Source organism: Rousettus aegyptiacus, unplaced genomic scaffold (assembly GCF_014176215.1).
Source record: "Rousettus aegyptiacus isolate mRouAeg1 unplaced genomic scaffold, mRouAeg1.p scaffold_m13_p_8, whole genome shotgun sequence".
NCBI lineage: Eukaryota > Metazoa > Chordata > Mammalia > Chiroptera > Pteropodidae > Rousettus > Rousettus aegyptiacus.
The window spans coordinates 75,313,715-75,339,714 of record NW_023416311.1 but is presented as its reverse complement, the minus strand read 5'-3'; the positions used below and the strand labels follow the sequence as shown (position 1 = coordinate 75,339,714).

The following is a 26,000-nucleotide window of genomic DNA, read 5'->3' as shown; positions in this document are numbered from 1 at the left end:
TGTAGTCTGATTAAATAATAGAGAATAAATAATAAATAAAATGAAATATTTGTAAATTGTTTCTCTCTCCAACTATCCCTCCATCCACCCATTTAGGTCACTACAAATATAAATGTTCGGGGATTTAGCTCGTTAGGTGTGTGGTGGAGATGAGAACACTCTCCCTCGCATACAGATGCTCGGAGCACTTCCCTGGTCCAGGAGCGGTGTCTACCCTCGGGGTAGGCTGGAAGCCAGCTGCCAGGATGTCCCTCTCTGAACTTCCCAATATCTCTGTTAATTCCCAACTAACTCGATTCTGACTAAATCGATTGAAAGCAGGAGGTGGTTTGGGTCCTGGGAGCAGGCTCAAGCTTAGGGAGGTAGGGACTACTTATGAGTGTCCCAGGACCTCCCAACACAGTGGTGAGGAGCCCAGATCTGAAGCCAAACGGGCCTGGGATGAATGCTGGCACTGTCTCCTCCCCGTGTTTCTTTGTCCTAGCAAGTGACTTAGCCTCTCTATACCATAGCTTCCTCGTCTGTGAAATGGAGACAGTGATAAGACCTGCTCATAGGATGCTGTAAGGCTCAAATGAGATAATGCCTATACAGAACATGCCACGGCACCCAGCACAGAGAAAGCACTCAGTTTATTGGCTCACGTGATTCTTCACGTGATTCTGCCTGTGAGAACAACTATTAAGTATTGTTTCTCTGGGATCTACATCAAAATGTACATAGGCTCTCAGGAAGGGTTACACAATGGCACACATATGCAAATTAACAGAAAGATATCAAACAGAGAGCAGGTAAATTATGATGGGGTTGGGGCGGGGAGAGACCTAGCAGAAGACCCAGGGCTGGACACTGCCAACGCTCTGATAATGGGCCTCGATGAGATGCTAAAATGGCAACTCCTGGGATGTATGAGGTCACTCAGCCTTGATAAAGTACAGGGGGCTCCCGAAAAGGAGAGGGACGTGAGGAATATCCCATTCCCACTTTTTGGTTTTGCCTTCTAGGGACTGTCCAATGGGAAGAATTAGTCTTTGGACTGATGAAAATCTATTCACCAAAGAAGGTCAGCTATGACTGGTCTTTCATTCTCTCTGTCTTTTAACTCCACAAGAGCTTAATCTAGTAACAACATTAAAAATAATTTACCAAATGCCTCTTTATGTGCCAGGCACTATCTTAGGTGGCTTTACATACTTATATAACTAATCCTTTAAAATATATAAAACATCAGCTTTACACAGACTGCAAAACTGAAGCTCAAAAGGTTACAAAACTCATGCTGGGTCACACAGCTGGTTGGTCTGAGAACTGGGGCCAGCACTCAGGTTTGTCTGACTCTAATACCACTCTATTTTGGCAGCATTCTTGGCATCTAAATGCAAAAAGGTTTCTGCCTGTCAGTGCTTCTGTACTCTTGGCCGATGATAAGTCACCCTTGGGCTGCATCATTACCAGGAGGTTTGTTCTGCCATCTTAGAAAAGGGAAAAAGTCTTTTTTTTTTTTTTAAAGAGGGTTCTATGTCACAGGCATTCAGAATAGCCTGAATACTTTTCTTCAGCTACAACTTTCTCCTTAAATTTGTAAAATTATGAGGGCGAACGGTGATTTTAGACACACCAAGAAGTTTTAAAGTCTCACTATTATAGAAAGCTAAATATAATCTTATAAATATGAGTAAAAGTTCTAAATTATATTGTTACTTTTAGCCCACCTGCCACCTTTTTAGTTTAGCTGGAGAGGACTGACTTGTTGAGCACTTGGACTGACTCATTGACACTTTGCTGATGTAGTTGAGAGGGCTTAACTGTAAAACTTATTCACTAATCTGCTTCATCCTCAAAGCTCACTGAAAATATGTAATAGTCTTTTCACTTCCACCCTTGAGCCAATACGCAGTACAGCTTAGATTGGTGATAAAACCATTCTGAAAACGTTATGCATAAATTAAATCGCATATTTCCATTGAAATCAAAACAATAATAGAAATGCTTTATATCCAAGTAATCTGCAAATAAATAATTATGTAGGAGATCTATTAAAAGGAATTCTTTATTTTAGGTAGAATCTTTTTATAATATAATTTCCCTGTAATTGATCTTGAAGATTTGGTTTTTACTATCATATTTTCTTCATACAGACACATTTATGTCTACTGCTTTTTAAGTAGTGATATCTGAGCCAGGAGGGTCAAGGATTTTAAGATGAAGGAGACTGATTTTCTCTTCTACTATCATCATGTACCAGGCTAAGTACTCTCCAGGGAGGATAATGACAAGACATTCTTTCAATCTTTTTTTCTTGTGAGGCTATTGGAAGGGTAAGAAGTCTTTATTGTGTGGTTTCTGGGAAATGTTTTGTAGACATAACTAGTCTTTCTTTTTTTTATATCCCTTCTTCCTCCTTGACAATAAAATTTCACTTTACCCAAGGTCAGAGACTTCTGGTGGGAATGATAATTTATGAAGTGTCCCTAAATTATTCTCAGAGAGACTTGGGAACATATTAAGGGCTAAAAGCCAGCCCTTAGGCCCTGTGATGTGAACTTACCATTCTTAGAATCGTAAGTAACTTCCCAGGTATGCTGGAGTGGGTCTCACTGGTAATCTGGGTTTTGGTAGAGTTGAATGATAAAATTAGACAACCTGTTTCATATTCAACACATGACTCTACTTATCATTGATGTTCCAATGGGTTTTTCCCCAGGTGCTTTAATCTTTCAAGACCCAGACCTAAAAGACATGGTTTCAAAATACTCATACTGAACAGAGGCTTATGAATTTAGGATGCAGTTGGATTCAGAATCATTGTGATTTTGATAATTTGACTTGGTCCAAGAAATATAACAGCAACTCCTGAAATACAGTGCTCTTGTATTGAATTAATAAAGCAATGCAAAGCCTGCCTAAATTGTATCCTTGGAGTGAGTTGGGCCACACAGGGACATATTCTTCCAAGACTAGCTTGGTCCGTTCAGCATCTTTCTTTGCAGAATGCATGCCCTCTGTGCCTGTAAGCTTTTTAAGAGATTTAGAGGAAGAACACAGTGTGTAGGGAGTTATGACTTAAGCACCTGAGGGTCTATCTTTTGGATTACAAAAGTACAACCAGCTGTGCCTCTGTCAAACTGCCCATGGAGATGCAGAGCCCAGTGAGAAGATGACAAAGGCTGTGCATGTGCATGTGTGGGTACAAGCAGGGGATGTGAACTCAGCGTACTTTTCCTAATAAAATTATACTTGAGCCCTGGACATTTTACATATTCAGATTGGAAAAGATGAAATAAGTTTTGCTTGAGAACTTGACATTATTCATTGCAATGGGAATAGGACACTAACTTTTTATCCTAGAAGCAAGATGATATCAGCTATGGGTCTTTATTTAGATTTCATCTTACCATGTTTTCTATGTTTCATTCCCAGTCTTACTCCCTGGATGTCTTCTACTGTAACCTTGAAGTGGTATGTTCCCAACACAAATCTAGAGTTCTCTTCAAACCAGACAGCCAGGAATGTGAACTTGAATGCTAAGCTCTTTATAATGGCAAAGAAAAAACCCCAGTCTTCCTCACCTCCCTGAAATCAAAGTTTTCACCTTCATCATTCCTTTCACTGATTTTAATACATTGAATGCCACTTTAAAGACCCAAATTCAGTAGCTGTTTTGCTCCAGGCATTTAACAAGATTTTTGCAGTTGCCCAGGTTTTCTCAGAGTGGTTTACTTGAGGGAGACTAAGACGCACCAAAGCCACCATTAGACAGTTGAGTTGGCAAACCAATGTACACCAACCACACCTTTCCTGAGTTGGTTACCAGCTCATGGTACACCATAAATCATTACCTGGAAGCAATAAATACGAGACGACAGGGTGCCTTTTGCTACTGAGAAGCTGAAAAGACTCACCATACGAGAGAACTTGAAACTGCATAAAGATGAATAAAATGGCGTTTGGGATAGAATTTCAGGTAAGCTTGAGTAAGCTAGTCCCAGCTGCCAGATGTACTTTAAAAAATTACTCTGAGTAGTATTTCAAATGCAGTGATACCCAGCAGGTCTATAATTCACCCTCAGCAGCAATGTAGTGTTACCCTCATCGGTGGTAGTCTGTCAAGATCAAGCCTATGATGCTTTAACTCTTGGCTGAAAGCTTTCAGGAATAAACTGAAGCATGGAACATGGCGGATTTTATCTTTCTTCTTTTTCCTATTTCTTTCCTACTATTTATTACTTTTACTTTTGTGATGTTCTACTTCTAATTTTCTGTCTCTTAGTATCTTTGTTGCCTTAACTTCCTTCCATTTCTTCAATTTCTCTCCATTATTAATATTTATTTTTTAAAATCATATTCAAATTCCATTGCTTTATTATGGGTTTTGGGGACAAATGTGCTTCATGTCCCTATACATGCCTAAATTCCTTATCATGATTACTGGTTAAATGTAAAACTTGGGAGTCACACTGAACACCTCCATATCGCCCATCCTCATGTCCAAATGTGCATTAGGTTCTTTTCATTCTCCTTTCCATTTTATTCTCCTTTTTTCCAATTTGTCACCCTCATTTTGATCCCTACTATATCTGCCTTCGTTCAAGATATCATCATTTTGAGCCTGGAGTGTTAAAACAACTTTCTAACTCTTCTCCCACACAAAGCTGCCCTCCCTCTGCCCTTTACGCACCTGCCGTCCTAAGCACACCACTCCCCAATTTCCTTCACTTGTTTCCCAGAACTCGTAGGTAGACTGCTAACTTCCTTCCTTTGCATACAGGACTCTACAAAACCATCTCTACTGTCTGCTCATCTGCCAACCTGTGGTAGACATATTGAACTATCTCCACAGTGCCATGACTCACACACTCATTCTCTGTGAGAAACGCCCAATATCTCAATGTCTTCTTGGCAAACTTTTACCTTATAAGTGCCTCGCTAAAGCTTGTCTTTTCCATGATGCCTATAATTACACCCTCCTCTGTGCACTCTTGATAGCTTCTTTCAACCCGTTACACTACTGCCCATACTGTGATAATTATTTGTTTGCATGTTGCCACGCTCATTAAACTGTGTTCCATATGAGGACAGGGACCTTCTGATATTCCTTTCATAGTCTCGGTGTTTGGCAAATGGTACATATTTTTGCTAAGTAAGTGAATTAGTAATTAGGTAAATGGAACACATTATTTAAAAACCATCACCTTGAGGAATGGAGATATATATATATATATATATACACACACACACACACACACACACACACACACACATATAATAAAGCAAGTTCAGTAAAATGTTAATACTAGCATCCAGAATGTGAGTGTTCATTGTAAAATTCTTTCAACTGTGCTATATGTTTAAAACTTTTTATTACTTTCATAATAAAATATTAGGAGAGAAACTATTTCCTAAACTTTGGTAGTTAAAACAACTCTCAAGATTCCATCAGTGGCCCATTTTACCCAGACCTTACTGAAAAACCATATTTTAGATTCCAAGAGATCTTCCTTAGTCCTACTCTATTTTACTTGGGGTAGAGCTGAAATAGTTTCTTAGTAGCCTGTCACTAAGAGTCAAGGGAACCTGATTCTGCTGGGGAAAAGGGGGTCTTTTTCTACCCTCCATTAACCAGAACCTGCTCTTTCCTGGACTACTTCCTACCAAGTTACCCTTAGTAAGATGCATTTCTCTCTCCCTCATCTGCTTCCCAGACTGTATCAGTTCACTCTCACAATACTTTCATGAAAGCGCCTCTTTTTTTTGGAAATCTATGTTATCTGTCAGTTTTTACCTCTATGAATGACAATTATAATTCAACTGAACTCTTTCATCTACTTTTCTCAGGGTACACACTGGATTTTCCCAACTACATATTATGGCTGTATTCTGGACCACTTAGCCTATGAAGCTTGCCTTCATCCCAAAGGTTGAAGTCATTGGTCCTTCATTTAAGTTCTCTTAGCACTTGTATAAACATGATACATTCTGCCTTCCTTTCCCCACCCCAAAGTATCTTCTCTGTAAGACTATGAACTTATAAATGTTTTGAATTTTCCATAAAGAATGACAGAGGCTGGCCACAGCAATCATTCAATAATTAGCTGCTGATATAATGAACTGATAGTTTCATGTATTTAAATATATTCAGTATATGCTATTGAGAAGCTAAAGAGAACACAAAACAATTTACAACAGACATGTCCTTTAATTCTAGTTTTGTAAAACAGTGATCTCCTTTTAAATAAGTCAACAGCTTTAGGGGAATATCAATTCTGAGATTAGTCATACTTAGTAGGATTAACAATTTCCTAAAAGTTTTCTCCTTTACTGAAAAGGCCAAAACTTGTCTTAACTGCTTATTTCAGATTAATATTAATAAAAGGTTATTTGGCCAGGCAGATTAAATGACCACGAGGTGTTTTTCCAAATACTCCAAGAGACATCAGATTAATGACTACCCATTTTAAGAGAATTCCTTTAAGGCAGAAATAAGTGTAGTTACAAATGATATTCTTCCCACTCTTAAAACAGTATTGCTTGCACATTCAGTGGCAAAGCTTATGTATAATTATCCACTACAGAGAAGCTTTTGGAGAAATTACTGAAATGGCTTAAAATAAAGTTAAAAACATAACTTCAACATATATTGCTGTGTGCATATTAAAAGCCAATTCTTTTAGCAACGATTAAGCCTTAATCTGTTGAATCATGCTGATAGTCATGCCAGAAGTATCTCTACTTCATAATCTGAAGCTCTGTCTTCATGTTAAAATACTTGATTTTAAAGAATGAACTATAAATAGCATATACATGTAGTTGAAACTGATATACCCTTGGGCTCTGTCAAATCTGAGTTCAAATCCTGACTACTACTTACTAGTCTTGCAATTTGGGCAGATCACTATCTGTGCTCCTCATTTTTCTCATCAGTAATATCAACTCTCAGAAAGTTATTGTCATGATTGTATAATGTACATGCAGATATTTATGTATAATGTATATAGGATGGATAATAAACATAATACCCAACATAAAGTAGTTTTATATGATACTTATATCCTCTCTTCCACCTTAACCTTTATCTTTCAGTAGAAGATATTTCTATCTTCTGATAAAAAAACAGATTTCCCAAATCCATGTGATTGATCACTGATAATTTACAAAAATAAAAGTCATTTGCTACAGTCTTATAGAAGAGAGATGTTTTTCTTTAGATCATTTAAAAGAAATAGATTTGCTTTGAAAAATACTTCTGTTTGTCATGGATTTTGAGCTTTTCTCAAGAAAAGGAAAGCTAGATTCCCAGAATATCCCTTATTAAAGGCACAAAAAAGAATATGGCATTAGAGCCAGATATTTTGCAAATGAAAACTGTGATTTTGAATTAATGTAGGATAACGCTTTACTTATTTGAAAGAGTAAGCTACACAGTAAGTATACTGTGTTGGGAATCAGATATAAAAACCAGACCATCTCAAAGATGCTGAGTGTTTATATCTTGTCATACAAGATGTTGGTCTTTCTAAAATAAAATTCCAAAGGAAACATGAAAAAGATAGGATTTAAAGACAATTCTTCAAACTGGATAGATCTGGTCAAAAGGAACAGATCTCTAACAGGTTTATGATCGTATCATTTTCATTTGAAAAATATTAACAAGTTAAATTATTCAGGATAGTTATTTTTTAATTTTATCTTGCTTTTTAAGCAGAACCCTAGAACTGGGTTTCTTACATAATTTAAATTTGTAGCTTCAGATATTCATGTGCATGTATTTGATCATGCCTCTATTTTCATGTGAGAAGGCAGCCTGACCTTCCTGACTATGCCCCATATTTGTCTATATGCCCCCTAGTTTGTTATAGCACCTTGTACATAGCAGCATTCAGGAAATTTCAAATAAATTTCCCAGATTTCCTGAATTTTCAAATAAATGTCTCACTGAATAAATAAAGTAAATTTATTTAAAGACAATATAAGAAAATTCAGGATTTGGGTGGGCGTTTGCTGTTAATAAAGGAATTTCCAATATATAATAAAAAAAAATTTTAGAGTTCTCCTATATGATTATCTTTTCCTACTTTTCTACGATAAGAAAATTAGCATTTGATACATAAGAAGTTTCAAACATAGGCTTTCATTATATTTATAATAAGCATGATTTTTAATCTTCATGATGGTATAGAAAGCATCTCTGTAGTTCTAGCACATGTCAAACATCGAATGATAGCTTGGACGTGACCTTAGAGATTATCCACGCAATCTCTCATCGTAGTGATAAGTAAACCTGGCTCCAAAAAGGTTAAGTGAAAAAACTTAGGTTTTATGATTACATATCTAATGCATATGCTGCTTTCACAAATGCTCTATACAAACTAACCTACAACAGAGGTTTTTGGGGGCTCTTTAAGCCCTGGGAACCAGTAGAGATGTGTCACCAGAGACCACGGGCCCCTCCTCCATGGGAAACTCACCTTCAGTATTGGAAGTGGGGGTACTGTCACATTTGCTTTCACACTGCTGCATTGATGGAGGCCGAACTGTTTCCAGACAGTCACTAGACGCCTGCCCAGTGTAGGAGAGACATTGCACAGTCCGCATCTGCTGTCCAAGGCCACACTGAGCAGAACACTAAACCCAAAGACAAAGGGAAACAACATATTAATTTCAACAATTTTCAGGAGGTAAAAAAGATACTATGTCATTTCCAATATCCCATATATTAGCTTTTAAAGCCCATATGTTGTTCATCTTGGAGAGGTGTATGATTAGGTCATTCTAGTATAGAATCAATTTTGGAACTCAAGGATTATGTTATTACCCCAGAAAATGGAAACAATATAGTTCCCAGAAGATAACAATGGGGATTTCTTGGACTATTATTCTAACCGTTCCAAGCAGTGCTGGTGAACTCTAATTGGACTGCAATTAGAAACTCCTCATGATGAAATAGAGATTCCAGGCCTGGGACTCCACTATTGCTTGCTGTTTATTATAGGCTCGTGGGCGAACAACCTGATGGTTTATTGTTGTGCTCTGAATCTGATCAAAATATTAGTTTAGTGTAATAGCAATGACTGCTGTGGGGCCTGGTGATAGAAACAGTAAAAAAAAAAAAAAAAAAAAAAAAAAAAAGAGAGAGAGAGAGAGAGAGCTTAAATTAAATAGCTCCAGTTTCTAAGGTATTGTCAGCCACACAATCCAGAGAAGTTGTCTGCTGTTAGCTAATTATCACGTTTCCCTATCTTTTTTTTTAAAATCTACTCAGGGATTTAAGTTAATTCAGAATTGAAGTTACTCTGAGTGGCTTAGTTTAAGTTGTCCAGGCTGAAGAATGAAGCTGGGTCTATTCTTTGGGCCTGCCACCCAGAATACCAGAAGTCTTATGAGATTTGAGATCAAAGGGATGAGGAGCTAACTGATGCCAAGACAGGCCATGGTGATGTTTACAAGGTAAACAAACCGAGGCCCTGTTGGCTTTGTTTGCAAAAACTCTCAAAGCACATACAGGACTTGCAAGGATATTCATAGACACTTTTATTTTTAAGTTCCTAAATACAGAATGACCAATACACCATAAAAATGTATTAAAACATCTTTCCTTATTCACTGGTTGATTTCAATTTTAGGAAACTGAATTGAAATTGTAGACAAGAAAAAAGGATTTGACAACATTTAAAAGAATAATCTCAAACTGATAACTGTAAATTTGGTGAAACCACTAACATGCAAAAATGTTCAACTGACCTTTATATAAAAGTGCATTGCAATAAAGAATATATAAGAAAGGAAATTCTTTACCTGGTTTAAATAAAAATTATGAGAGCATGTTTGTATTGATTCTTTAATAGTATAACATCAATTATATATTGTGAAACTGTCACACTTCTACAGTGAAACACTTAATTTCATACAATGCTCATGTGTACTCCACTCAAGCACTTTGTAAATAAAAATAAATACTGTTGTAATAAAAGCAAATTATTATATTATACAAATGCAAATGTTAATTATGTTATGATAATACTCTTTTTGTCTCCCTAAATGTGACAAAAGAGGTCTATAGAAGCTGCTATACTCTAGCAATATTGACTTTTGGCCAGAATTTTGATAACTATTTTTTACAAAATGCCATTTTTAATAGGTAATGGAAGGCCCAGAGCACAAACAAAATCATACCAGTGGAGTTACATGCCATTATGATTTGAGTCTCAGATATTAGAAAGTGACTAGCTACAAGGTTCATTAGAAAACCACAGGAAAGGGGCATTGATGGTCTACAAATTTATTTTCTGGAGCATTATTTTTTAATGTAACCTAATAAATTTCATTTTTTGACATTCAAAAGAACAAAACTTTCCCTCTAAACAAAACTACCAATTTACCTTTAAAGGAATTAAGGTGACCTTCAGCAAAATAACACAATTTAAAAGTAAGTGAGAAAGAAGAAAGAAAAAGCAGGAATTGGAACATAAAATGGAAATGAGCCTAATATAAAAATACATCCCCAAAGCCCTATGTACTTGCTTCCCAATTCATAGTCTCGACCAGAAAATTCACTGAAGAATAAGTATTAATGATATTGCAAAGACTGTCAATCACATTAGCAAGGTAATTAAAACTCCTGCAGCTTTTCTGAGAGATTAAAAGGAGTTATTTTGCAACTGGGAAAATTAAGACACCGGCGTTAACCAATTTGTTCTTGAATTAGTTGAGAGACTAGGATCCAAATTTTGGTAAGTTGTTCGAATCTCTGGCCATTTAGACTATTTTGCTTTGAATTTTTAGTTAAGATGTTAGAATGCAAGGAGTAGGTAGAAGTGGAAAGCGTGTAGGTGTGGGAGCAGCATGGCTAAGTGTGTCCACGTGTGGCTGCTGCTGTTTGTGCATTGTTTCACACTCATGCCTGAGACCTAGTTTTCTATGTGCTGTTACTCATCTCTTGAGCCATAGCAATGACCCAGTCGGGAACTTCAAGTGTCTCAAGGTGCTGCTTCAATAGGAGCCCACAATCTAACTGCCTTACCTGGCCCCAGTCGCCTGTCACCCAGCGAGGAGGAGGGCAGCGGCCCAAACTGCAGCGGATGCGGGTCGGGGGTCTGTTCTCCTCTGGACATTGTGCCGCTGGGAATGTTTTAGAAAGGTCGCTACTCTTGCACAGAATAATTCGATGCTTGAATCCCGAACCACATTTGGGGGTGCACTGGAAAGAAAACAGATGTTAATGAGTAACAACCATCTAAAGATAGAGGAAGATGCCAGGAAAGCCTCTCTTTAAGTAAATGTGTGGTTAGATATACAATACACATACTAAATTCTAGGCAAAGTCCTTCAGACATGAACATTCCTTAAGTTTTTAAGCAGAAGTACTTTTATCTTTTTTCCTAAGGTCATTAAGAGCTAAATACAAAGTTTCCTTTTCTTGGCTAACTTATTTTCTTCTTCTTCTTCTTTTTTTTTTTTTTTTGTGGATAGCTTTATTCCTTGATTCCTCACTATCCTTGGCCACATTCAACTGTTTTTGGAACATGAGTCTTTGGTTTCCTACTTGCTAGGTGTAGTCTTCTGAAGAGAATTCTTATGTTATTAGTAGACCATGAGAACCTGTCTTTTAAAGCAAGCTAGGGGTTGATTTATATGTGTATTCTTACAGTGTGGTAGCTAAAAAGACACGGTCACAGATGATGGTTTATTGCACAAAAAGTCTCTGGACTTTTCCCTGTCCGTCAGTTAAACATAATGAATTTGACTCTTCTTTAGTTGGACTCCTCTGTTCTTCACACTGAAGAAAAGGGGCTTCTTCCTATGTCACACAGGCTATATTATTCACCTCTTCTCCAGGTTAACTGGAGTGCTCTGTTCTGGTGGCTGACTGAAGCCTTCCAGCTTTCTGTCCTCTATATCTGAACCCTTCCTTAAAATATGTACTTCCTCTCAGTCAGGTGAGAACCTTACCTACCATATTATGAAGCCCTGTTTCTATACAGTTCATTTAAAAAGCGTTTTCAGGTGTCCTATAGGAACTACATTGGACTGAGGGAGAAAGGAGCAAAAATGAATAAGACAGGCTTTACACCGCTAGAAGCTCATAGTTTTATATAGGAGACAGACATGCGAACACAAGGTCAAGTACCAAAAAAGAGGATGCAGAATATATTAATTCCTATACCCCTAATAACCATCTTCTTATTTTATAATTACAAATTTAAATATCTTCTCATCCCCACCAGATTATAAGATCCTTAAAATTATTTCATGTCGTTTTATCTTGTACACCACCCCACCCTTACCCCCAGGATTCAGCAGAGGGCTTATCTGGAAAAATAATGTTTTGATTTATCATCAGGTAAATCAGGATGTACTAGCTGTGGGATGGGGATGTATTAATGAATACTACACAACCCTGACTGGCTTTGTCTAGGGCAATCCTTGAGCCTGGTATATGCCATAGAAAGAAAGAAAAATATTAACATTTTTTTTCAGGTAAAAATCAGGGATCTCATGAATCCTCTTCATCACACTGAATGTAATAACAATACATTTTCTCTGACTTAGAACAAGTTTCATTAAGATGCATTTTGAAGGATAACATTCAGTTCTTTCCAATATGGTTCCAGAAGAGGCTTTAATGAGGGACTTAGAAATCAAGAGAGAAATTCCTGATCCTTGTTATTCCTTTTCACAGACATATCTACATCCTATTTCCAGCTGCTGTCTCACTCTTCTCATATAATCAATCACTATTAATCTAACTTGTAAACATCTCTTACATCTGTTGATTTCTGTCTCCACTGCTGTTGACCTTAATACGGACAACATTGTTATCTACATCTAGTATTGCATGGCTTTCTAACAGGTCTCCTGTTTCTTGCTCTTGCCTCACTCCAACCCGTTCTCTAAAGCACACATCCAATTATATTTTCTTTTGATTAAAAAAGATCCTTCAATGGGTCACTATTGTCTTCAAGATAAAAATTCAACTCTAAATATGCTTACTATACCCTGATAGGAAGTTACTTACCTCTTCAGATTCATCTCTCCATACTAAATAATTTGCAGTATTCCCTAACCAGGCACAAAGCTAATGCTGCTGCTGCAGGTGCTAATACTATGACTACTATGACTATTAATGATAATAATAGTAATAGCAGCTACCATTTAATAAACACTGTATATTCCAAGGGCTGTGTTAAATGCTATTATTTACATAGTCCTTACAAAAATCCTGTGAGGTGGCAATTATTACTTTGGTTTTAAAATGAAGAAACAATCTTAGAGTAAGTGATAGGTAGAAATTCATGCAGCTATTAAAAGGCAGACCTAATGCTGGCTCCCACTGAGTGTTTCCTGGAAGTTTCACACTGCACTATGTACTTTGCATATCTTATCTAATTTAATCTTCGCAATGACCTTTTCTTTATATTCAAGACACCAAGATATGCAATCATATCTTGCAATCATGCATTCTATAGAAGGAATAGAGCCCCGATTCAAGACTCTTCAACTTGCTCCACTTGTGTGTCTCGGCCTCTTGATTTTACACCAAGCACCCTCTACCATCCACCAATGTTAGAAGCCAAAGCTCTGGAGGATTTCTGTCACTTTCTTATGCTTAATACTTTTATTGATAATGGCACTACTACCTTACATTCCCTCAGAGCTTCACAGTTCACAAAATACTTTCAAATACATTATTCTTATAGAAGTTTTTGAGAATTGTTACAGATAAGGAAAGTTTAAACAACTTAATCAAAGCGAAACAGATAGCGAGTGGTAGAACTAGAGCTAAGTTCTAAGCCCTGTGATCCATACATACATTAGCTCTTATCATTGGTAGGAACAAAGCCATGAGACTACATAAGAAGTATTAATTAATTATTTAAAAAATCGAGGTAAAGTAGAAGAGGATAGAAGGGTACTTCAGACTTTAGGGATACAGGCAGAAACACACACACCCCGCTTACAATTAGGGGAGGCAGACAATGAATGCACGGACTGGCAACTCACCCATGTTTGAGAAATCCCCAGGAAACCAAAGACAAAACAAAGCAAATAAGATTGATAGAAATAGACAGAAGAATAAAAAAGAGAAAGCAACACTAATATGTGTCAGGCACTGTTCTAAATCCTTGGCATGTCATAATCTACCGAATCCTCATAGAAGCTTCAGGAAGTACTATTTTCACATCCGTTTTTTAGGTTGGAAACTGAAGGACTGAGAGGTGCAGATAAATCCAGATGGCAGGTTCCTATCAGAAGAAAGTTCTGGGACATAAATGTACAAAGACACAAACCATTTGTGGGACCATGTACAGTTATATACAAAGCTGAACATACGATGACACTACTGATGTAAGAAATAATTTTAGAAGATTACAGCCAAAACTTCACTAAATAAGTAAAAGATATTCTATCCTGTAGCACTAGAAGTAGATAATTAATTAGATTCTCAAAATAGTGAATGATTGAACACTAAATTTCTGCCACATTCTCATTCAATTAATACACCACCTCCTGAGTGCTGCGGAGCTAGTCAAGAATATTACAGGTCTATAGCCAGAATCTCAACTGTGGTCTCTGTAACTACTATACTTCTTGAGGGTAATTATAAAGTAGTAAAGGCACAGGGAGGCCTCTTAGGCCAGCTTTGTTCTAAGTAGAACTCCATCCTGAAAATTTTTCTGATCTTATGTCAAAGACGTTCAAATAGAGAAATCAGCTTGTTTTTATTTTTACTTCTTCCTTCTGCTTATTTGGCCTACATTTCATCTTTGCCTCTCTTTAGCCTTATGATAAATATATTTATCCATATGAAAGCTTGTTTTATTGGGCTATCTCAAAAAAAAAAAAAAGGAATTCTAAAACAGCAAGGAGTAGCCATGATTATACATGATAATATATATTAACATAATGATAAATGCTTCGGAGCATTCTTCAGAGATAGTAATCATTGGTCTATACCCCTGTGAAAGGTATATTTTTGCACACTTTGAGTATACAGTAAAATTCATTCGTAATAACCAGAAATTAAATACTTAGTTCGGCAATAAAAAATTTTTTAGATTAAAGTATAGTTATAAATATCAAAATCCTTTCCATCCTTCCTCATAATAAACCATTAGGTATTTCAGTGATCAATCCTTTTTTAGTAAAGTTACTTCTCACTATTTCTCCTTAATGCAGGTAAATATCTATTTTCCTCTCTTACTCATATAATAAGAATTTCACAATTATTTAAAATTTGACCACACCATTTGTTTTTTGTTTTTAGCTCAGTGGGATATAGGAGGCAATCTTTGTGAGAGATGCATTGAAGTTTTTGCTTAATGTTCATGATTAAGAAGCAAAACATATTTTTCAGGAAAAAAAAATATTTGAAACCACACCAGGGAAAACGATTTGGCTCTCATTTGTACAAGATAGAAATGTTAACAGATTGGGGTTAGACTTGAGTTCTCTCTGGAGAAGTGGGTTTCATTTACTTATAGTACCAGAAGAGAAACTAAGAGTAAACAAGGTAAAATCACAATTGTCTACTAAAACGAAATGTGATCCCATGTGGTAGATATTTTCCCCATTCTTCTTAAGTAATGCTACCTAAATATAAGTCCTACAAGGTCAAGTGAATATGATGCCAGTTATCACTTTTTCAAGAGTTAAGTATAAGAGACAGATCTTTTCGATGGGTACTCTGTGGGAGTCAAAAGAAACCATCCCAATACACCAAAAGAATGGTTTAAGATTGCCGGAGCCCATCCACAGTATGCAGCAATGCTTTCATGAGTTACGTGCCAGGAGAGGGCAAAAACAGAAAGCCATTTAAGTCTAGCATAGCATGGGTGATCCTAAGAGTCAGGCTAGGTTATAGGAAGTGGAAAAGCTGTGACTTCATTAGTTTTACGTTTTCCATCAAGATAATTTGGCTTTTTTTTTTTTCTTTTGCCATAAGCACCGGGTGGGTTTCACTGATGGGGAAAACGAAAAATGATTCCTGGCTTTGCAACAATGGAAATTTTATATTAGAGAAGCCGGCAAAGAAAAGAAAAAAGGTCAAAGGGTACATTCCTCTTGCTGCAACGCGTTTTCAGCAGTTGAACCTCGCCCCTGTGATTAGCAGAGCTCAGAAGGCTAATAGTTGGAAGTGGGGAGAGAGCAGAGAGAGGAGGGAGGTTTTCATGGGAGTGTCAAAAGAATATTGTGTGAAATATTTGCAAAAGTAAATGGAAAGTTATTGAACATTGCCTATTCTTCTGTCTGCTGGGATCTCCTCTTTTCATTAGTGGGAGGTGTTCCATTCTGGGAAGAAGAGGCTCCTTGTTCTCACTTTGTTTTTCCAGGGCTACTCAGACATTTATTTCACTTAATGTATTTACTTTCACTTATTTTTAACCCATCTAGGGAAGAGGTGGGCTTCTTGGTAAAGTAAGGAAATGGAAGTGTAAGAGTACACTTCTCCTGTGGAAAATCAACAGGAAAGACCATATGGGGCAAAAATTATCTCTTTCTGAATAAAGGTTGAAGATGATGGTATAGATGGTATCCAACTAGAATCTTTGAGACAGCAATGGTAGTATTCCTTGATCTATGCTTACCCTAGACTCGTTTTTCCTGCATTGTCTGTGGCGAGACAACAGTAGCTACCAATGATTTACTCAAGGTGGCTGTCCCAACATGTACACTTCATGCCCTCAATTTTGACTCAGTTATCTTAAAGAAGATAGCAGAAATGTGATTAAAAGCCCCTTTAGCTTACACCTATTTTCTTAGGCAGCCTCCTCCAGAAGTACCTAAGAGCCTGTTAGAGCCACATGAGCAAGTCACTTCTAAGACTGGACAGATAAGAATCAAAATTCTAAAAGTAGGGTAACTACAACCAATATGAGGTTGAATTGGAGAAGAAAACCTTAAAATGGTATTTGGAATGGAAACATATAATACACATAATCTATTTTCTCAAGGTGATTATATTTGGTTGTTTTATGTTAAAATAAAAATATAATGACACAGAAATATGTAGGTCAAGAGACCAATGTGAAATGAGTCTACGCATGAGGAGGTTTTGGTGTTTTAGTGGTTGGCAGAAATTGTTTTCTAGTTTCTGCTTACAAACTTGCCCACTTTTCTCTACTTTTTGTAGAAAGATGATGTGGTGCAGATTTCTGTATTCAAGCCTTCTTATTACCTGTCACTACTTTATTCAATCTTCTCTTCCATTTATTCTTGAAGATTCTTTTTTCCTACTTCATTTTCACCGCATGGTCTTTGTGTTACTGGTAAGTTGTTTCTCTTGTCAGAAATACCTTTTCCACCTTCCCCATTCTCTTCCATCCTTCAAATCCTACACTCCCTCAACTTTGGATTTCATTCTCATTAACTAAAAAGCCTTCTGATCCTGCTCCAGGCCATTCTGACCTTCTTAGTTCTGAATTTCTATATCACTTATACATTTATACCACACAATTCACCATTTTATGAAACAGTCATATTATTTCCTATTTGTTTCTTATTCCCAAGTTTATCAGATTCTTTCATTTATTCCATAGGCCTATCTCAGCATGTTTAATAAGACTCAATTGTACTTAATGACTTAACCTGAAACCCTAAAACTGTTGCAACTAATCATCAGATCTCCCATTATGATTTGCCACGATAAATTTGTCATCATTTTCAAAGACTATTTATAGGCGCTGAGTTATATGTAAATAATTACAAACATGTGTACAACTCTGTAGAATATCTATTCTTTATCAAAGGATTTTATTTTTCAAATGCATTTAGGAGTTAACCTGTCCATTGGTAGGGAAATGTTTATGCTACTTTCCATAACTGCTGAGTGAATAATACCAAGAATATTTCTACATTTGATTGAAACACAAATAAAAGTTAGGTGGGCAGAATGTAATTACCGAGGCTGGACTACAGCCAGGAAACTTGGGAGAACACTCCTAATTCCTGCCAAAGATTCCATGGATAACAATAACTGTTGAAAATCTCCATTTCCATGTACTATCTTAAACACAGTCTCTCTTTTAGCTCCGTATCTCTAGTGAAATAAGGTCATCTAGCAGCAAGGTTCGCAGGGGGAAAAAGTTACATCTAGAGGTTCCTAAAGAACGGGGTTTAATTTGTTTTTGATTTCTGACAAACGTATAAGGTCTGAAGCAAGTACCACAATGTTTCCAGTCAGAAACGCATCCCGTTTTGCTAACTCGGAAGAATGACCATTGGTTATATAACCAAGCACTCCCACTTCTTTACATTAATCAACACTACAGAGGAGTTAGCTCTTCTTTGGGAAATGTAGAGAACAGTATAGTGTGTATGTGTGTATGCCTCATTCAGAATGAGGAGTCAAAAATTAACTCTCTGTTACCTCATTTTTCATAAGACTATTTTTCTGAGTACTCCGGATTATATTAGGCTCTTTTATATAAATATATGCCAGAAAACATTATCTTAGTTAGGACTTCCTCATTGACCATATAAGTAGAGATAATGATAAAATTTGAATTTAACTTTTGATATGCTACAACCTCAACTCCATGTTTTTTCTCCTGATTCGACAGAAACAATTAAAAAAATAGATATATAACAAGTGATAATAAATGGACAAAGGTGCATATTTAAAAGTTATGTAGTCAGGCTGAAACATTACTTAGGAAAAAAGATATACTATGTCACTAATTCTGAGCCTATGATATAGTTCAAGAATAAAGAAGGAAAAAACCCACTTATATGAGTATCCACTATAATATTCTTTCAAATTTACTTTAGGTGTATTTTTAATCACACTAGTTTCTTGTTGATTTCCTTGACCTTCCCCCCACCCCCCAAAAAACTGACTTCCTGACAAGTAGCAATAAAACATAACATGGCCAAATTCACTGCTATGCAGTCCTGACTTGCTGAGTTCTAAGATGCTCACACACTCAGGTGTCCTTAATATTAAATGCTTTGGTATTGACAGTTAAGACATCTCAAAACACAACAGCCTCCAATTTCCTTACTTCTGACCAGTCCAAAGCCACCCACTGAGGTGGACATGATTGGTTATTGCAGGATTCTTTCTCAATAGGCCGGTGCGTCAAACAACCACTGTAGTCCAGGGTCTCCTCCTCAGAAGGTCCAATCTTCCTGATGCAGAGCACGGCCCTTGTACGCATTCCACCATCACAAGTCTTGCTACACTGCAACCAGTCCCCAATGAACCATCTGTAGCAAGAAGTGGAAGAAACACAGAAAAGCATTTCCTCAGTGTAGCCAGAGATTTTCAGCTGAGCGAAGGCACTTTTATCAAAGAACTACATCCTTTTCCTAGAAAAGCTGACATTTCAGTGTTGGTTGATGTGACGAATGACAAATGGGAGAACTGCTAAGGAAAAGGTAACTCACTGTCAGCTGCTTTCTAAAGTGTAGAGCATGGGCTTTGAAGCAGGCGATACCATATTCAAACAAGTAATGCACTATTTTTAAACCTCTTTGAATTTTCTCCTTTAAAAAAAAATTAAGTTCTATAATGAGGATAACAATACCAAGCATGAGATTGTTATGAGGATTAAGTAAGGTAACATAAGCTGCCAGTCACGTGCTGGGAGATGTTTAACGACTGGTTCTTCATGGGAAGGAGAGAGTCCTGATTTGTTGCATTTGTGTTTTTTTGGTGTAGAGACCTCACTCTGACTAATTTCAAGTGACCACCTTTACATAATAAATGTGAACAAGAGAAGATATGCTATTAGTTGTACCTCAGAAGCCAGTACTAGCTGGCTTCGGCACACCAGTGAGAGCTTCTAATAGAGTGTTTGATATAGAACAAACAGTAGCTATTTTTTTATTACATTGAGATGTGTTCTCCCACAATTGAGGATTTTGTGCTAAAACCACACTACAGGAGCTAGGGATTTGTTTTCTGATTCCCAGTACAAACATTGGGCTCTACAAATGACAGAAGGGCATTAGTGTCCTTATATGGGCAAATAAGGCCCAGGTACCCATACTGGAGATATGGTAATCTCAAAACTCCCGTAGCAAGAGCAAAGCCCTGAGCCAGCTCTTTCCTCCTAAAAATGGCTTCTACACAGCTAATGTGGGAAGAAACTGAAATGTCTTAACAAAATGAACAAGTCTCACATTTATAGGTATTCCACTCCTGTTCCCTAAAGTAACCAATGAACTTTCATATACATAATTTCAGTGTGTGTGTGTGTGTGTGTGTGTGTGTGTAAAATACTTCTGCACAACTCACTGTTTTGAGAACATTAAGTGGCTGCCCAAGAAGTGTGGGTCATGATCCAAATCAGACCAAGACCAATGAGAATTTGGCTTTAGAATTTTTATATCTCAACTAGAGCAAAAGAGATCCTTTCCATTCTGGATAACAAAGCTGGATAAAGATATAAGGAATGCTGCTGGCTACCTCATCTGTCAAGTGTAATTACTTGATTTGAAAGAACGTAGAGGACATAGAAAGCCTCAGTGGTGCTTGAATCTTTGATTCTAGCCATTCTTTTGGCTAGGTCCACCCTCCAGTTTCCTCAGCTTTGTTGTATAAAACAATAAATCCTTTCATATGCAAAAGCTAGCTGAAATTGAAGTTGTGCTATTTTAAACCAGAGTCCTGACTGACATATTATTGTATTTAATTTAATAAATATATGCTGAATGCCTATTATGTTTAAGGCATTGTGCTTTGTTTTACAGAGGAAGAAAGTAAAACCCAGTGTTGGGAAAATGGTTCTCCAAAATCATGAAAAGAGCAATGATGGCACGAAGACTAGATCTCCCAACATTGCAATTTCCACTGAATTTCATTTTTTAACACTGCTAACGAGTAGAATCTAGGTCACGAGCATGAGGTCACAAGACATTTTCTTCAATCCATGATCATAAATCACGCAACTATCCTCAGTGGATATGTTCATGCTCTTGGGTGAGAGACTACACACAGAGAAGAGAATGAAATCCAAAGGACACATTTCTCACTATTTCTGTGAGCTTAGCTCCTTGTGCTGGTTTTATGGTTTTATATGTGGAAGATAGTACCTTTGTGAAGTCAGAATACTAGTAGCCTAAATTTGAGCCTGCATTTAGCCAAGTAAGCTACAGAGGCCTTTGTTCATTATTTGCATTATCTTTACTTATAGAAGGAAGCCAGCACTTAGAAATATTGTAATTAATCAGTTTCTCAAACTTAAAATATATATTGCCAAAATCTAAAACTTTTTAATCTAAATTCTATTCAAAGAATAACAATTTAATCCTGAATTTTAAAAATCCAACATTAACGATTGTTCTAGTCATTTTCTGGAGGAGATTTAAAGGGATTTTCATATTCTTTCTGTTTTGTTTTCCACAGATGAACATGATCCTGAGTTATTAGTACCATTTTAGGTAAAGAGGAAAATGTGTACTGAGAATAATAACTTGCATGCCAGCCATAGTGAAACTCTGATTCAATTTGCAACAGTGATTTCATCACCAAGATCAGGGGATAAAATAGAAATGTGTATAACTCAGCCACAAAAAGTGCAGTCATACTACCTCCAGCCATGATCTCATTAGGTCTCATAATGTAAGAGGGACGGAGTCCTTCAAATTAAACACAGGTGCCCAGAATAACAGCAGTGATTCAGGAGGTGTTGCTGTTCTTTGCTGCACAAGGTCAGGGCCACCTCTGCCTGTTTATTCTTTGTCCTCTTTTTTATTGCCAACCATCTCTTAGTCTAGATGTATCACTCTAGCATTTAACTTGGAATGTATGAGAGTAAAAAGCATTAACCACCCTCTCAATTTCCCTTCTGACTATAACTCTGATTTTAAGCTTCACAGTCAGTTCCTGTTGCATCTTTATTGCTCAGAAAATCATCCCTTCCCATGTCTCTCTAAAGGATTAAATCACACTCTAGTTATTTAAACAGTTTTGCAATTTGACCACTGCATCTATTTGTCTCAGTTTCTCCACTCCCCTGTCCAGCTTAAGACAGACTGCTTCCTTCACCTTCATTCTCCATGTACTTGACCATTTCATGACATTCTCCTTATTTCTCTTTTTCTTTCTCCTCTAGAGTCAGTGGTAAAAATATGAACACAAAAATTCTCTCTGGGCATAACACTTGCTGAATCATTATGGTCTGAACAACATCAGGGCTGTTTCTTTCTGCACTGAAGACCCAGTGATTAAATTGTCTTCATCCTCACAAGTGCCTTCATATCCACTAGATGCTAACAATTAGTGGATTCATGTTTGAATGTCTGAAAGAAGAGTTGCTTGGTGCAGCTTGTGTATTTTGATTTGCAGTCTCTGTACATTAATAGGGCAAATAGTAATACTATTGGGAAGAGGGAATAAGAGAGACACTATAAAAATTTTTGCCCAACCTAGGTTAACCAGAATATTTTTGAAGATCCCATCATAAAATGAGAATATTATTTTTGCTTTTCAACTTAAAGGAAAATAGCAAAGCATATGAAAATAAACTAATATTAGGATTATGACAGAGAGAGAGATACTGATTGAGAAATTGAGTTAGATATTGATGTTTTCAAGCCCTTGTCCTAAAGCCAAGAGTCTAATTATCAACTCTTTTAATAAATACTACAGAGCTAAATAAAAAAATCTTTATAATTTGACAATAACATCTTTATCCAAAGAGAGATTCAAGTATGTAACCTATTAACTATTTACCGAGATACTAAAACTTTCCAAGCTTTTAAAATAGTTTTTAAAAAATTTTCAAAACAAAAAGTTGGTTAAAAGAAAAAGAAAATTTTCCCATTCCTCAGCTAATTGGAAAATGAAACTAATATTAAGTAGACGCCTCTATGCCCCAAACATTCCATACTCAAGATCTAAATTAAAAAAAAAAATCAATGTAATAAACATCTCTGAAAGTGGCAATGCAGAATGTGTTAAACAAACAAAATTGTAAGTATTAAAGTACCACTAGACAGATGTCTGGTATAATGGGAAAAACATCACTGGAGATCAGGATATCCTCATCCATAAAACGATGGGAGTTAGCTTACATGATTTCTATGTACCTTCCCAGGTCTTCAATTTTGGAGTTTTATAGAAGACTCCAATGGATCTTTTTCTAAACTTAAAATAACAGATTATAGTTGTCCATGGCTGAGGTACAACTATTCAGAATAGTTGTTAAACATTATATCATAAAAGGTACCAATAAATAAAAACTAGCTAGCCCTTGGGTAAAAATCTCTCCCCAGTATGAGCATCCTTTAGCACTTTTGCTTATAACTTTCTAATTGTAGTTTACATCTTTTGCCAGGTACTAGTTATTTTTATATGTATTTGCCCAATTAGGTTGTCCTTAGGAAAAGAAACAAATTCTCTCAAACCACAGTGCCTTTCTACATTTCAGTTGCTTAAAAAAAAATGTCTTATAATTCTTAGTCACAGTATTAGTACAGCATACAGTGTATAGCCCTCTATTGTTTTAACCTTGCTTATTTTCACAAATTCAAGAACCACAGTATCATACAGAAATAATATTCAGTATTCAAGGATTCTTCACATGAGGTCATATATAGAAATACTCTTGGTATTAAAAGACATCATGGTCAAAACTGAACTCTTGGCCTTTCTCTTTGGATTCTAACTCAGCATTACTTCCTTTTCTTATGGTGGGGCTTCCTATCAGTCATGCTTCCTATCAGTCATGCTTCCTATCAGTCATGCTTCCTATCAGTCAGTCATGCTCTTTAATATCAACTCCTCCCTTTTCCTTTTTCCATTTATTTTAGCCTATATCATGAATCCCACCATTTTCATTCAATGTCTCTAGAATTCTTGCTTTTCTCCTGTCCCTAGTCACCTCACCATCTTGACTACTATATTCTTTCTTATAAAAGAGTTGCCGCTCAGAGCATAGTAATTTTTCCCAGCACAGCTTCCTCTGGCTCTTGCTTTGAGATATTCTAAATAAATATTGTTATCATTATTATTTCTCTACCAATGCCTCTTTTGTCTATTCTTTCTAGTCCCTTGTCATTTTCATTATAAAACACAAAGATAAATCTTATAGCCTTCTATTTTTCTACTCTCTACCTATAAAGTCTCCAAATGTCTAAAAGATATTTGAAATATTTCATTACTCGAAAAGATACTTTCTGATAAAAAATACCATTTAGGATTTTAAATTAATGGTATTGGAGAAACAATAATATTTGAAAATAAATATATATCTTTTCCTCAAAGCAGATTTTAAATAGATTGAAATTTACATTAAAAAAAAGAAATTTCTTTGTAAGTACAATCTTAGAGTGGGTAAGGCCTTCCCAAACATTATACCAATGAAAAAACTAAAAGTTTGATATAGTTTTTATATAATATTTTTAAACTCTTATAAGTAGAAATAGATTATAACATATGACAAACTAGGAAAAAACATTTGGAACATAGATAAAAGAGTTAATATTCTCAATACATTAGGAGTTCATACAAATTAAGAGAAAATGATAAATACTTCAATAAAAAACGGGATAGGCAATGATGAAGAAAAGCAAAAAGAGGTAATGCAAATGACAGCTGGACATAATTTTAAGTGTCCAGCCTCATCAGCAATCCACGATATACTAAATAAACATATTTAGACATCAGGTCTTTTTTTTTTCCCTATAAAATAAAGTAATAGTAGCCAGGGAAACAACATTCTTAAATACTGTTAGTGGGAGTATGCATTCACATGTTCTTTCCAGAAAGCAATTTGACAATGTGTCTCAAAAACTAAAATTTATTCTATTCGAACCAGAAATTCTATTCCTATGCATTTAGCATAAGGGCATAATAAAAGAGAGCAAAGTTTTAGTAGCAAAAATGGTTAATGCTGTGGTATCATAAAGCACCAGAAGTTAGAACACAACCAAAATTGTTCAACACTGGAAAGCCAATCTAAATAAACAATGACATATCTACTAAATATTGTAGAATATATATTTAATGTTCAAGATATGTTGAGTACTGACTGTGAAGCAGCATAACTAGTTAATAACATTTGGTTATATATGCATGCCTATGTACATATAGAAAAAAGACTGAAAAAATATATAAAAATATTAACAGTGGTATTCTAAGTACTATGGGTATTTCTTTTTTATTTATCTGCATTTAAAAAAATATATGCTTTAAACAAATACAGTTATCACATCATCTGAAAAACCTACCTCCTTTCCTATCTTCCACACTCATTTAAAGTCTTATTGAATTCATTAGTCTTTCTGTAATTTTTATCTCTATAATATCAATGTCTACTGGGAATCTTATATATGATGATGCATCTGAAGAATTAATATTTCCTTTTTCATAGTCTGAATTCGAAGGAATAGAGAAGAAATTTAAAACAAACTAAGAAAAAATGGACTAATAAAGAGTAATATTTTAAATATATATCTTTAGCTCTCCCCCTGCAAAAGAACTGTCAGCTTAAATCTTCTTTCTCCTATTCTCTTTATCTTTCTTTATCAAATTCCATCCTTTCACTTCTAAACCTAAAATAAAGTTGATAACTTTTACTTCAGAATTACAAAAGGAGATCGGAAACCTAATTTTAATTATGTATGTTAATTCATATAGGAAAATGCTTTAAAAAACCCCCACCAAATTCTCATGCAATACCCAACCCTACAATATACAGGATGAAATAACCAACCATTAAAATCTCAAAAGATATTCAAATAGCATTTAAAATTAAACAAATGAAAAAGTTGAGGCCAAAATAGAACAGGTATGACCAGGTCCATTCAGACAGCTTAAATGGCTCATCAAATATCAAACATAATACTTAAAATCCTGAGTGTCAGGGAATTAAAGTTAATGGGCTGAGACTCATAATTATATGAAAATAAATCAAAGTTACTGGAAACTTCAAAAATTAGCCCATGGTTTCTGAGCATCACTTTACTTTATATAGTTTTCCAGTTTCTCTTGAGATAAACTTTTAAAGATAATTGGCAAAAAAAAAAAAAGAAGAAAATAAAAAGGAATTAAATAT

At 35.9% G+C, this 26,000-nt stretch overlaps 1 protein-coding gene across 8 annotated transcripts in view; it reads right to left on the bottom strand.

The window, feature by feature from the left end:
* The window catches only part of ADAMTS6 (ADAM metallopeptidase with thrombospondin type 1 motif 6), a 241,289-nt gene that overhangs the window by 5,614 nt on the left and 209,675 nt on the right, over window positions 1–26,000 (bottom strand). For 7 of the 8 annotated variants that reach the window (XR_004952441.1, XM_036225492.1, XM_036225493.1 and 4 more), the window contains 3 exons: window positions 18,999–19,203; window positions 11,018–11,194; window positions 8,466–8,622 (listed from right to left, as the gene is read on the bottom strand). Coding sequence is in view for 7 of the 8 variants with exons in the window: in XM_036225492.1 (XP_036081385.1) it covers window positions 8,466–8,622; window positions 11,018–11,194; window positions 18,999–19,203 (539 nt within the window). In the remaining variant the exon portion in view is untranslated. Of the gene's footprint in view, window positions 1–2,548; window positions 2,606–8,465; window positions 8,623–11,017; window positions 11,195–18,998; window positions 19,204–26,000 lie in introns of all 8 variants that reach the window. The other variant, XM_036225496.1, reaches the window with a different exon arrangement.